The sequence below is a fragment of the Zootoca vivipara genome, chromosome 5 (genome assembly GCF_963506605.1).
Source record: "Zootoca vivipara chromosome 5, rZooViv1.1, whole genome shotgun sequence".
NCBI classification, from domain to species: domain Eukaryota; kingdom Metazoa; phylum Chordata; class Lepidosauria; order Squamata; family Lacertidae; genus Zootoca; species Zootoca vivipara.
In genome coordinates this window covers 76,543,460-76,558,072 of record NC_083280.1, presented here as the reverse complement: position 1 = coordinate 76,558,072, position 14,613 = coordinate 76,543,460, and the positions used below count along the sequence as shown (strand labels likewise).

Here is a 14,613-nt window from a genome sequence, read left to right as displayed (position 1 = left end):
CAGCATTTTTTTTTTCTGATAGAGAAATTCAAGGGTTTTTGGGATTTCACACATCATTCAGTTGAAAGGAGTTACGAAGTAGCAAATTTATTTAGTACCTTTCTTTGGGGGGGGGGGCTCTTAGTTGCCAGCATCTCGCAACTCCGCACTTTCCTCACGAGGTTCATATTTTGTATGGATTTAAGCAGTGAATTTTCTTCTTGACTTCCAAGTAATTTTGTTTTATAAATTACTGCTTCAGCCTTAAGTATTTGAGGTGGCATTTTATGCCTTTTGATGTCATTTCAGAAATTTTCAGCGGAAACTATATGAAATACGCTCTCTTCCCATTTATCTGATGTTTTTTATCAATAAAACACCCCTTCTCTTCTCCCCCTTTTCACATTAGGCTGTCTTCCTGTCACATCCAATCAAACAGTAACATGCAGGCGCACATTTGATCAAAAGGTGATAATTTGCAGAATCTAAAATATAAATACATAAGAACTTCCAATTTCAAAGCGGGGGAATTAGAATGTCTTCTCCATGCCTGCCAGCCACACTTCTAACTGAAGAAAGAGAGGCATTTGTGTTAGCATGCTGCCTTCCAGAGGGAAGATGGCAGAAGGGGACATGACATAGGGGACATGAGAAACCCTTATTCATGGGTGTGAACAGGATTTTCTGGGCCCAATATACTGTGGATTGGGCTCTTTGCTACACTTGCTGACAAAATGCACATGAAATGGGCATGCACATGTCATATGCAAATTTGTAGGATATAGCTATAGAAGAAGGAATAAAATGGCTACTTCTAATCATATTTTGCTTCCTTTAAACAGAGTGATGCATCATTAGACTATAAAGGTATTTTTTTCTGGGTCTCCCCTCTACCCCTGCAAGGTAATACAGCTCCAATGCTTAAACCAGGCATCCCCAAACTTTGGCCCTCCAGATGTTTTGGACTACAATTCCCATCTTCCCTGACCACTGGTCCTGTTAGCTAGAGATCATGGGAGTTGTGGGCCAAAACATCTGGAGGGCCACAGTTTGGGGATGCCTGGCTTAAACCAATCTTAATCTGGCCTAATTATTGTATATTTGGATGCATGAGTCCCACTTGTGTTCAACTGAGCTCCCAGTTTGGTGTGCACAAAAGATCCTCTCGCAATGAACCCCATTAAACACAGAGATACTTATTTTTGAATAGACATGTATACCATTGCACTGTAAGCTAACTATACAGTGAGTTTTTAATAAGTGCCTGGAGTTGTCTAAGAATCTTTGCACACACACACACACACACACACACACACACACACACACACACACACACACACCAAGTTTTGGAGTGAAGGGGTGGGTGACATCCATTTTTTGGAGTATTGGATCTCAAACTGTAGAGATTCCAAGGAGAAATAAAAGAGCAGGGATGAGGAATACTGCTGCTGTTTATGACCTCAGGAATTCCTGTCTCCTGGTATCCCAACACCTCACTTGTCAATCACAGCCCTCACTTTACTCTGGCTAAAAGCACTGAAAGGCAGGAACAGCCACACTGGTTCGCCTGCCAGCACATTTTGGTTCCTAACTTCCTTTACAGGAGGCCAATCAGCTTACTTTAAAAAGTAATAATAAAAGCTCATAGTCTGATGCTTCTGCTGTCTGTGAGCTTGGTACATCTGCACCCCATACCCCCTCTCAACAGACCTGTCCTAATCCCTTATTGACTAAAACATTTACTGAAACTTTATGACTTCTAAGTTCCTTGAATGTTTTACCTAGAGAAGTACCTTTGAATTTTACTCCAGATGTTGTTCTTGCGACATTTTGGTGGAGCAGTAGTTAAGACATCTAAAAGTATGGTTGCAATCTTCTGTTTAATGTTAAAGTGGCAGAGGATAGTTGAAAATGATCTATTTTTATGGTGCAGGCCAGAGTCCTTTATAAGCTAAAACCTTCATTATTGATATTGAGGGACCCAGCAAGCTTAATGGCTGCAAACCAGCACAGAGTTAGGCACACTTAAACCTGTGGATTTAAAGGGGCTTAACTGTGTTTATTGTGCTGGATTGTGGTCTATTTTGTTTCTCTGCCATTTTTTCAGTGCAGCCCTCAGTACCGCAGTGAGAGAGGACAATCTCATGGCTTCCTTGTTTTGAGACTCAGGCTGCAAAGCTTTGGAGAACAAAAGGGAGAAATTCCGCCTAGGACACATTCAGCTTGTATGGCAGAGGCTGGAACAGCAGTATTCTTCTCCAGGCATTGACTTGTAATGGAAATGGAATGCCTGTGGATGATAATATTTCCCCAAAGCACCTATGGTGCAAATAGGAGGCATACTGTAGATAGGGACTATCATTCCTGTCAGCAGATCGCAGGCTCAAGAGAGCTGGTGACAGTAAAAACCCTGAAGCAAGAGACAGATACAAAATAGATGAAGTAAACATGTCTGATGCAACCTTGTCTCTCAGGTTACATTTGCTCCTGGTTTTGTCTCTATTTAGAAAAAGCACCACTAAAGCCATGCCATGGTAGTGGTTCATAGGCAGGACTGGGCCTATTTAGCACCCAAAGCTAAATATATAGGTGGCCACACTCTGGGACACAACTGGCAGACTAAGAAGGGTTTGTGGGACATCCAGATAGGAGTAGCATGGTCTATTCCACATGTATTTTAATGTTTTGTTGGAAGCCACCCAGAGTGGCTGGGGGAACCCAGACAGATGGGCGGGGTATAAATAATAAATTATGATGATGATGATGATCATGATGATGATCATGATGTGGTGGGCATGTCCCCAAATAAAAAAATTGGGACATGATCTATGAGGAACTAAAAAGAATGCTAAAACACACATTTTTAAAGAAACCTGAAGCTTTCCTATTAGGCATTCTAACTATAAGCATCCCAAATGAAAATAAAAGAGTGTTTCTTTGACAACAGCGGCTAGAATGCTAATAGCAAAATACTGGAAAAGTGAGTTAATACCAACGAAAGACATGACAATTAAAGTTGTGTGAGTACCTCGAACTAGCCAAAAGGACAGAACTAATAAGAGATCACGCAGGCAACAAGGTAAAAAAAGGAATGGGCTTGCTTTAAAAACTATCTGACAAAATATGGTTCCAAAAACAATACTTGGTTGTGCTTAATCTCACAGATATAATAGGGAAAAAATGAATGAATACAGAATATTTGTCACTTAAGAGAAGTGTTGAAACCGCAAAGAGTTAGAGCAGGGCTCCCCAAACTTACCCAGCTTCAGGCCGGTTCCTCCAGCGCTGATCGCGCGGCGGGCCGGAGGGCAGGGAAACGTGCTCCCATATGTGTGCACACTCGCTTTTTCTGTTTTGAAAAAGCCAGTCAGTGTGGTCAATACTGAGCTACCGTAGATGTAGCCAGGCTTCCAATGTTCCTGAAGCATGGGTCAGCAAACTACGGCCCAGGGCCCGGATCCGGCCCAATTGCCTTCTGGATCCGGCCTGCAGGTGGTCCGGGAATCGCTGTGTGGATCAGGATGACGATTCTGATTGTTTGGGCTGCGCCAATGTGCGCTATTTTCCCCATCCCTCTCACCGGCAGCGGCTCCTCCCTCCTTGCTTCTCCCCACCCTGCCTAGAGGAGGAAGGGAGCTCTGGGTCATGTTGAGCCATGGTTGGCTGAGCGTCATTTTAAGCAGCCCCTCTCCGGAGCCAGCCCTTTCACACCGCTCATTGTCCCGCCGCCAGCCTCTGTCACTCGCAAGGCACAGGTAAGCAGCCACTGGGGCTCATCCAGTGCTGTGAAGAAGAGAGGGGAGAGTCATGGGGGGGGGTTCCTTCAAAATATTGTCTGGCCCCCCCACAAGGTCTAAGGGACAGTGGACTGACCCCCTGTGGAATTTTTTTGCTGTGCACCTGGTTCTCCCTCTGCAATGACTAATAGAACCTGTCTCGTAGACTTGGGTCAAATTTCTGTGCTTGCCTGTCCTCAGCAAGCAGAAGCAAGGAGATGCCTAGTGTTGTGTGACGTCAAGACATTGTATGGCTTCTACTGCATGTTAAAGAGAGTGATTCATAAAGCAGCAGTTTCAGCACTTGGCATGTGATTACAATAACAACTAATCTGGTCCCCAATTCCTGATGTAAATTTAGCAGAACCATATGCAAGAGGGGGAAAAAACCACCCAAAAGAAACAGAAACATCCATATGCCTTTTTTTGGGGGGGGGGTTGCTCTTATTTAATTACACATTCAAAATTATTGCTTCCCTGAACCTGATGAGAAAACAGAAATGATCTAAACTTCCTTTTAATAGCTTGGGAGCCTGCATTTATGATTACTCATTTATTTGCATTAAATTCACCAGCCCATCTGTTCCACTGTGCTTTGTACATTCACTGGAGACTTAAAAACATATTACTTAAATGTATTAGGAAGTCAATGATTACTTTAACCAAGCAAAGCGATCAAGTTTCTTCTCCCTGAATTCCCATCCAGAGACATTTCTTACATCTTATGTTAACGGAAATGATTTACATTCCTCATGCACACAGCATGCAGTCACTGTTTGGAATCCCAATTAAGGCTGGCATTTGCAGACGAGAGATGTGTAGGTGTGCACTAATATAAGTAAATATTAGCCACAAGTGAAACTCGTGGGAGAATTCGGTTCGTTTAGCCTATGATGCCACAAGAGAAAAGCTTCCTTAGAATAACTAAACTTCTGATAGTTGAAGCACACTATTCTTTTCCGAAATAAAATGAGGCTTGTTTCATTCTTTCACCCGAAAAGTTTTACTTTGTAACGGGGGGAAAGCACACCACAAAATTTAATGAAGAATTAAAGAGCGTTATTGAATCTATTAATTTTAACGAAGTGTAAATATAAAACATTTACACTTCCTGCACCTTCCAGGTAGTGATGGGTGAACTAGCCTTGGCTCAATTCCAAAAGGGCTTGGCATTCTTAGATGGTATTTTGAAGGCGTTGGGGTGTGTGTGAGGGTACAGAAAGCTTGCTTATTTCCAGAAAGCTCCCTCTCAGCTTATAACGATGGATTTCAGATATGGATGGTAGACAGCTGCCACATCTCTGCGGAAAAGCAATTGGGAGAATTGACCCAAATAATAAAACTGACCCCAAACAGGCTTGTAAGTTTTAGTTTCACTTGCTATTTTCAAATAGCCTCTCTACTGTATTTTCAGTAAGTTTTCAACTCACCCTCAAAATCTTGGATTTTTATCCTAATTACAGTAAAGCCCACTAAGCCTGGTTTTTAAGGCTCCAGGAAACTCTGCTGCCCCTGTAGATAAGCCTTCAGAATCAGGGAGTTATCTGAACCAAAGGAGTCCCTTTATATATGCTCTGTAAAGGCACCTCCTACCCCATAGGATAGGCAAGAATGCTGCCCTAGCACCAATCCCAGATCTAAGGTTAGTTGTATTTTAAATTATTGTACAGTATTTTAATACTTCTGTGAAATCCAGACAGATGGGTGGGGTATAAATGTTGTTGTTGTTATTTATTTAGTTTGTGTGGGCAGAGGGAAGGCTTACAATAAGTAAGTTCATCCATCTACTCCCATGGTTTGGTCGTGTGTCTGAACTAGCCATCACATATCTACGATATCCTCTCCTTAATTTATCAGGGGACTTAAACAGTTCTTGTAAGTCACTCATATGTAGAAGGCAAGGGGGACATAACCTTTTTAAAAAACATTATCTTCGGAAGATTGTGGCTCTCCTCTCTCCCTCATAGTGGCTACTTTTCTTCAAGCTGGCTAGACATAATTGGTTTGATGAAACGGTCATTAGGGCCACTTTTGATACATGAACTAGATGTCTTTGACAAGGCATAATTTGTTCTGTCTTTCACTCAGTGTGGTGTAGTGGTTAAGAGCGGTAGACTCGTAATCTGGGGAACCGGGTTCGCATCCTCGCTCCTCCACATTCAGCTGCTGGGTGACCTTGGGCTAGTCACACTTCTCTGAAGTCTCTCATCCCCACTCATTTCACAGGGTGTTGGTTGTGGGGGAGGAAGGGAAAGGAGAATGTTAGCCGCTTTGAGACTCCTTTGGGTAGTGATAAAGCGGGATATCAAATCAAAACTCTTCTTCTTACTGTGTTACTGTTTCACACAAAGAGAGATTTTGGCAAGCCATCCCAAGTTTCTTTCAAAAACACATTGATATACAAATACAAAACTTGAGGTGAATTCTAGGAGTCCTTCTGCATTGGAATTTTACCTAAGCCACATTAATTTGCGGGCCACTTTTTTTTCCCCTAAAGTGAAATTTGAAGCAACTTTGAATTGAAAGTTCTGCTTAGCTTCAAGGTAGATTGGAAATTCAGGAGAAGTTAAAAGAATGTTGATCTTGGGAAATTTATTATGGCTTTTGGGGGGGGGGATTTCATATATGCAGGGCGCTGTGGGTTAAACCACAGAACCTAGGGCTTGCCGATCAGAAGGTCGGCGGTTTCGAATCCCTGTGACGAGGTGAGCTCCCGTTGCTCAGTTCCAGCTCCTGCCAACCTAGTAGTTCGAAAGCACGTCAAAGTGCAAGTAGATAAATAGGCACCGCTCCGGCGGGAAGGTAAACAGCATTTTCGTGTGCTGCTCTGGTTTGCCAGAATCAGCTTTGTCATGCTGGCCACATGACCTGGAAGCTGTACACCGGCTCCCTCAGCCAATAACGTGAGATGAGCGCTGCAACCCCAGAGTCGGTCATTACTGGACCTAATGGTCAGGGGTCCCTTTACCTTTATGTTACCACTAAATGTTACACATATAGTGAAAATAGAGGTGAATTTGAGAAGATCTGGGTCTGGGAAAATGTATTTGGTGATTTTAAAGCATTCTTAAAATGTATGTATGCCACTACTGCGGCCCGTGTTTCTTAAGCTCAAAAATGGAAAACGAGCGAGGTCCCAACTTAAGAAGAATGATAGCTTAAGATGTCAGAATATGCACAACTTGCAGACTTAACATATAGAATAAGAGAACAAGAAGAGCATACATTTAGAGAAAAATGTAAAACGTTTATTGAATATATGGGGGAAATGTGTGAACTTGAAAACATTGGCAGCAGTAATATAAATTCAACAGTGTAAATAAGTTTTGATGGATGTAATAATGGAATACTGAATGGTTTAATTTTGTAAAATATGCAGGGACTTCTGATGTGTAAAATGAACCATGGAAAGAGAAGAAGGAAAGTCATTGGTATTTTAAGGTTGTCTAAATGAATATTCTAAATTGTAAAAGAGAATACACACACACACACAGACAGTGGTACCTCGGGTTACAGACGCTTCAGGTTACAGACTCCGCTAACCCAGAAATAGTACCTCGGGTTAAGAACAGTTTCAGGTTAAGAACAGACCTCCAGAACGAATTAAGTTCTTAACCCGAAATAATAACCCAGAAATAATTCTCTGTTCCAAAACTGATAGCTTTTGAAAGAGAATGATAACATTCTATCAAAGTTAAAGATGTGTCTGAAAGTTTTGTTCCTCGTTTTTACAGGCAAAGAAAGGCAACTACGCATTCTTGTGGGATGTTGCAGTCGTGGAGTACGCGGCGTTGACGGACGATGAGTGCTCCGTGACCGTCATTGGAAACAGCATCAGCAGCAAAGGATATGGGATAGCGCTCCAGCATGGCAGTCCATACAGGGATCTCTTCTCCCAAAGGTAATACAAAACTGCTTGGGCTTGAACCCCTTTCCCAACATCAAGCCAAGTATCCCATTTGCTGGTATTTTGAGCCTTGGCTAATCAGCTGCTTCTGGGTGAATATTGCTTGTAGCAATGCATTTTATTTCTGCCGCTGCTTCTTCAGGGTCGCAGCATGGCCCATCTGGTTCTCAGTTCAGGTGAGTTTGGGGGACACAGGGACAGAAGGCAACAGCCTTCACAGCCTCTGCATGCTGCAAAGCCCCAGGGGCAGTCCAGCCCTTTCTAAATTAGGACTAGTTCTCACGCGAAAAACTGTGTGAGAGTAGAAAGCCATGGCTACAAATTAATGAAAACTGTCAAGTGGGGAACAATCAGTGAGAAATTTGTGGTTTATTATTCTAAGTTCAAAGGCAAATTAGAGGTGCTCCTAAGAGCCACTTTACCTTTTTCACAGCAACAAACCCAGGTTTGCTGCTCAAGGAAGCTGCAGTCAGCTCTGTCTCTCTAATGAGTATACCTGTATGAGAATATGTTTCCGAGCACCTTTTTGCCACATTCATAATTCATGCTTCTTGCTCTGCTCTTAAAAACACCAGATGTATATTTTAAAAGTATAATGGGTTGGATCCAGATTTAGCCTTCTGCAAAAAGAGGCTTCTTCTACTAGCAGAATGAATAATTATTGACATTCTGTGAGATCTCCACCAAAATTTTTTAACAGAGAACCAGAATTACCATTTCATTAGGACAACATGTCACCTACATTATCAATATGTGCAATAGTGACTGCATTTGGTTTAGTGTGTCTTCCTTTGGAAACAAAACATGAGCATTCCTGGAAGTCTGAACTGACAATTTAAGTGGGGGGGGGGGGAAGGAAAGTCGAACAGGCTGTTACCTTGGTGAACACCAATAGCTTATATATTCTATCCTGGGAGTGTGGGATTGCATCAGGGGCACATGGAGAGTTACAGTGCCTGTTGTGGCTGTAGAGACCAATATGGTGGAAACATATTTTATAGTAGCTGGGGCAGATTTTTTACATCTTATACAAAATGTGTACATGACCAAGCCTGCGTGAGTCAGAGCAGCCCAGTCTGATTATCTGTAGATCACCAGGATCTCAGGCAGGGCTGTTTGACATCTTCAACTATCTGCTAGTTTAGGATCGGCAGTGCTTCAATGGAAAATAAATCCCCCCCCCCCGGACTTGAATTTCTGTTTCCCACAATCTCTTGGGAGGAGTACAAAGCTGTTGTCAATGACTGGTATGATCCTTAAACAGAAGCACTCCTGGAGATTTAATCATCAGAGCATTTGCATGAAGTTTGCGGTTTTTCCCTGTTGTGCCTAATTCAGGGGTTTTCATGCCTGTCAGTTAGTTGTCAAACAAAATGGGGCTATGCATATGTAAGGTAGTGCTTGCAGTACTACAGAAGCTGATTTGCAGGAAACCATGTTACCTGTTGGCTTTTGTTTGGGGATCAAGGCTGCTTCCCATCCCAATTCTGCCAGTGCATTTTTTTCTGTGTCCACATCTCACCCAACCCAGAGCAAAAATCTGGCAGCAAAGGAATTTGGCAGGCATTGTTAATCTATCCAGTGATTGGAGCTCTTGGGACCTGGAACTATAACAAGGTCAATTTCATAAACCAAAGGAAATGATAGGCAGGAGAACAAGGAAAGTATGCCTGTTAAACCCTCTCATAATGTGTTGGGAGAGGATTCTCTAGATGAGGCCTGACATGTTGGGGGGGGGGTTCTCTGTTGTACCTCTTCTGGCTATCAGATTTAGTATCCTAAGGCAGGCACCCCCAAACTTCGGCCCTCCAGATGTTTTGGACTACAATTCCCATCTTTCCGGACCACTGGTCCTGGTTGTAGGCCAAAACATCTGGAGGGCCCCAGTTTGGGGATGCCTGTCCTAAGGTCTCTTAGTCAAGCCTTTCTTCGTGGGCTGTTTTGTTGAGCAAGGGAGTGGCCATCACTGCCTATAATGGTTTGTACAAAGGCCATTAGGACCTGTTGCACTCCTACCTACAAGCACAGAGTTTTGTGCTTCAAAACACACCTTGACAGTGCTTGCTTCCTCGGCCTGGTCACAGCTGGGGGCTGCTTTTCATCAGGGAGATGCTTCTGAACTCACAGGTGAGGCTTCATTTGTACTAAGTAATGTTTACGTGTCCAAAAGCCATTGCTCACCTACAGTTGGGGCATTTTTTTGCAGTGGGTGGAAGCAGTTACCCACCCACAGGTGGGCTTGCTTTGCAACCCAGTAATGTTTGCATACTCACATGCAGAGTTTTCTTTCCAGCCCAGGGAGAGTTGTGACCATTAATGGGAAGAATGCCATATACAACACTATAGGTTTGGTCTCAACATTATTTTTGACCATTATGCATGGCACCAAGATAATGCTGAAGTGCTGTTAATATTGATTCCTGCAAAACTTTACAGTGTCATATATCTCATTCATTGTGCAATTGGGTATATGGTTTTTTTTCGTAGCACAATCCTTTACAATTGTCAAGTTTATATATTCTTTCAGTTGCAGATTTCCTCTGGGCAAGCCTTCCTTGTAGAAATATAATGCTTGTGGTTTTCCCTATATTGATCTCTGCAGGATCTTAGAACTACAAGAAGCTGGATACCTGGATGTGTTCAAAGAGAAATGGTGGCCACGAATGGGACGCTGTGATCTGAACAGCCACACCAACGCACAGACGGATGGGAAGGCCCTGAAGCTTCACAGTTTTGCAGGGGTCTTCTGCATTTTGGCAGTGGGCCTGCTCCTGGCCTGTTTGGTGGCAGCCCTGGAGTTGTGGTGGAGCAGCAACCGTTGTCATCAAGAGACACCCAAAGAGGTCCATAACTTTTATTCTTATCACAATTAAGTGTAGATAATGTAAAACTTACATCAAACTGAAGCTGTGGAAATCCAGTTCACTGGATTACGATTGCAGATAATTACATTTAAGCACAGGTTTCTTTCTTTTTAAAAAGTTATATCCTTTTCCCATATTTTTTTTTAAAAAAAATCCCTAATGTTTGTGTTTTATGGAAGGTACCAAAATGTCACCTCTGGCAACTAAAGTCCTGTATTTATTTATAGAGCAGATACAGCCTGGGCAGCAGCAGCACTGCAAACATTCCCACATTGCCCCACCATTGTGCCTCAACCTTGCCATGGAGAGACCATCTTTAGGGGTAAGAGAGTAGCTCAGGCACCATGCCTTTGGCCCCCTCTGTTAAAACTGACAGACAAGGATGTTTAGGGCTGCCTTAAATACACAGATTCAACACCTCCTGATTCTTGGAACAACAACACAACCCCCATGTTTACCTGCTGGCCAAGTTGGTGCCAGTGACACATACCCACATAAGTCCATGCAAAGTCCTGCACCACACGTCACCTGCTCCTCGACCCCAAGGACTGCTTTTTGCCTTTCTGGTTTGGTGTTAAAATACTCGACCTGGAATATGGGAAGATTGAGAGCAATTGTAAGGCTATTTACCTCACTTGGGGCCCTCATCTGATCTTTGGTTAAGGCAATAAAAGCAATAATGCAGTCACCAGGTGACATGAATCTTAAGTAACAAGCTACATAGGTCAGGTGGAATCTAGTGACTTCAAACAATTTAATAGTTTAACTTTATATATATTTTTAACTTTGGGTATACTCAACTCATGATTCACCAAGCTGGAGACAGCTCAAATATAGTCACACATTGTGATCTCACAGGAGCTAAACAACCCTCCCTGTCCCATTTTTTTTTTTTTGCATTCCTAGGTAAACCACAAAAGCATGAGGTTTATTGAGCTTCTAGGAGGGTCTGTGTTCAGCTTGGTGATTTTTTTTTGGGGGGGGGAGGGTGCATATATGAAAGCCACTGAACTGGTTGTTTGTGAAATGGGAACTTGTGTAAGGCCCTTCCCAGGTTTCTTCTGCCACCATGGAGAGATCATTTCATTCCAAGATTTGAGGTCTCTATGGTAGGCAGTTGCTGTTAGCTGATAAAGCAGTCAGAGAGGGATTGCAGAGGATGATGTCAAACTACGGCAGCAAGGAACTTCAGTATGTTCCCATGTGCTCTTATGTAACTCAGTTTTCTTTGTGGAGGAAAGGATCCCTTTACAAAGGAAGTGTGGGGGAGCCGTGCATAAATAAGGCAGGCACTTTTAGAGAAATATGGGATGCTGTTTTCCTTTGTGTGAACAGATGAATGAATTTTTATTCCACTCATTAATAACAAATAAATCATTCAGGCCCCATCACTGGTTGATGTCCCCCTCCGCCTTGTGTCTTTCTAAAAATAATACTCTTCAGAGCTAAATGAGCGGCTTTTAGTTAAGTATCTCTTAGAATATGAAATTGCCTGTTATCAAAGGTTTTTCTTGCAAATATTTCAAAGCAATAATAATCAACCTGTCATAGCCATATCGTGCAAAGAGACAGCATCTGTTTGCATCTGTTTCAATCTTTAACAGCCTCACCTCTCTGTTGGGCTTTGAGACATTAAGGCACTTTAACCTTCTTTTCATCTTGAACAGATGTTTTGTACCAGAGGGTTATGACAGCAGCCACACCCCGACTGGGGAAGAACACAGGGCCTATCACTTTTAATTTTTATTTCTAAATAGCTAGAGCATTGCACTAATTGACATGCCTACCACATACAAACTGATGGGAAGACTTATATTCTATAATGCTACTTGTCATTAACATTCCACTTGTCTGGATTTCCTACTTGTTCATTCAATTTGTCCTCCAAGTCTTCAGCTACCATGCTTCACATCCAAGTCAGAGAAATCATTTTGTATGCAAGTCCACTGTGCATTCTTTTAAAAGGGAACTTTTTTTGTCAAAAAACAACTTACTGAATTTGCTCACGTAGCCAAGAGTATCATGAATCCATTTCTTATTCACAGGGAGATGATGTGTGGAGAATTCCATCTATGGGCAAATACACATTATTAGTATGAGGGCTGAAACCTTTAGTTCGTTCAGTTAATAGTTGAGTCTTCTGCATGTTCATGGCAGTAGGGATGTTTGAGGAATTTGCTCTTTGTGGATCCTGATTCAAAGTAGCCTCTTAGACTAATGTGTGAATTGAAACATAGTTATTTTTTTTGGATTTTTCACCTCCAAAATTGTGATGCAGTTCTACGCTCAAAAGACACACCCAAATGTGTATTATATATAGTGTGTGCTTTGGGATTTAAAAAAGCCTATAGAAATGTATACTATGAAATAATAAAAACTTATTTTGTGAGAAAATAGGTTCCAAAAATACCATTCAAGTTTTCATGCATTTTTTAATATTAAACCCCCCCCCCCCGTAAATTAATGAAGAGGTGGGACCTAACTTCTGAATAAACCCTTGTGAAACTGACACATGAACTAAATGCTGATTTGCCCACTGCTAACTGTCAGTATTGCCCAAATTTCAGGGCACAACTACACATGATGTGGAAGAAACATATAAACCAAATGTGTCCTAGGGGAAACTGTGATCAGGATCTCCCAGTTGTTGTTTTTTTATCTGAATGCGGTGGGACAAGGCCTCATACAGAGCTGTGGCATTTTCCTGACTGAAATTTCCACCCGTGGCTACTGTTTGTCCTGTAGGGAAAAACCTACGGTGCAGTTTTAATCAGGACAAGAGAATTAGAAGTAGGGAAGAGATTGTTATTCTGTCTCCCAGAATCACAGACCTTGTTCTATTAACTTAAAAAAAGAGGGGGGAGGGTCATGGATTTCCTGCATCACATCTGTTTCCCCTATATAGTACAGTAAGTAAGCATATTTGGACAAGTAAATCCATTGAAGAAAGTAGGAACTGTTTCTGAGAAAACTTTGATAGGATTAGGATGTTAGCTGATGGTGGGGGGAGGGGAGGCAGCCAGAATTAATGAGAACAATTTTTAATTGATAAATTTGTAAGTTAAATGTTTAGACCTTTTGTTCTAGAATGTCATTTGCAAGAGAGAGAGAAATGTATTAAGGATTGTTTTTCTTTCTAAAATTCACTCACTTACAAAATGGCACCTATAATGAATTAGCTTTTGGTGATACATGCACACTTGTATAAATTGAATCAGCTATTGGTTGAAATGTAAAATATTATTTATAATCAGTGGGCAGATGGCCAATTAAAATGCATGCTTTCTACCCTGCATTTCTTCTCACCACTTTGAACATGGTGGGTTCTCGGTGGGAAATGGAATTGCTGATTTAGTTCATTCAAATAGGGCCTATTTTAAACATCTTGCCAAACTGCCAAGTACATTTTTCTAAAAGGTGTGCCCAAAGTGTATCTCACACAACAGCCTTGCTCAGAAGTTATTGGAATATAACCTCCATAGTCCACAGCCAGAATAGTCAAGGGTAATGGGGATAGTCCAACTGCCATACCATGTGTGAGCAATGCACAACTTTTTTTAAAAAAAGTATGTGTACATCTGGATGCACATGAGTAGGTAGCCTAAGCTCTGGTCTTCAGTGGAACTGGGCAATATTTCAATTCATTGTCTGAAACTAGTTTCAGACATTTTGAGCTGGCAATACGTGTGCGGCCCACCAGCACAGTGCATTTCACTCCTGCCTGTGCTGGTGGCAGCCAGGGAGCCACGATGTATGCCAGCTTGCCCATCTGCCTGCCTGCATGTTTGCCTTCGCCCAAGCAAGTTAGGCGGGCTGCCTCTTTCCTCCCAGTCAGTCTCAGGAAGAATGAGGCAGCCCACCCTGCTTGCAGGCAGGCAGATGGGAGAGAACCTTCCCAGGCTCCCTCTGCTGAGGCCAGAACTGGGTTGTGGAGGGAGGGAGGGAAGGAGTCAGTAGGAAGTCCTTTGCCTGAGCAAGCAGACAGCTGCTTCCTTCCCTTCCTCCTGGTTGCTTCTCACTCCCTCCACAGCCCAGCCACTTTTTCATATGTTTTCGGTGTTGAAAACCAAATATTGCCCAGCCCTAG

The 14,613-nt window shown here is 42.4% G+C and overlaps 1 protein-coding gene across 1 annotated transcript in view; it reads left to right on the top strand.

The window, feature by feature from the left end:
- GRID1 (glutamate ionotropic receptor delta type subunit 1) overlaps positions 1-14,613 on the top strand; it is a 658,224-nt gene that overhangs the window by 628,416 nt on the left and 15,195 nt on the right. The window contains exons 14-15 of the mRNA XM_060275205.1: positions 7,490-7,656; positions 10,265-10,505. Of these exons, the coding sequence (XP_060131188.1) occupies positions 7,490-7,656; positions 10,265-10,505 (408 nt within the window). The remainder of the gene's footprint in view (positions 1-7,489; positions 7,657-10,264; positions 10,506-14,613) is intronic.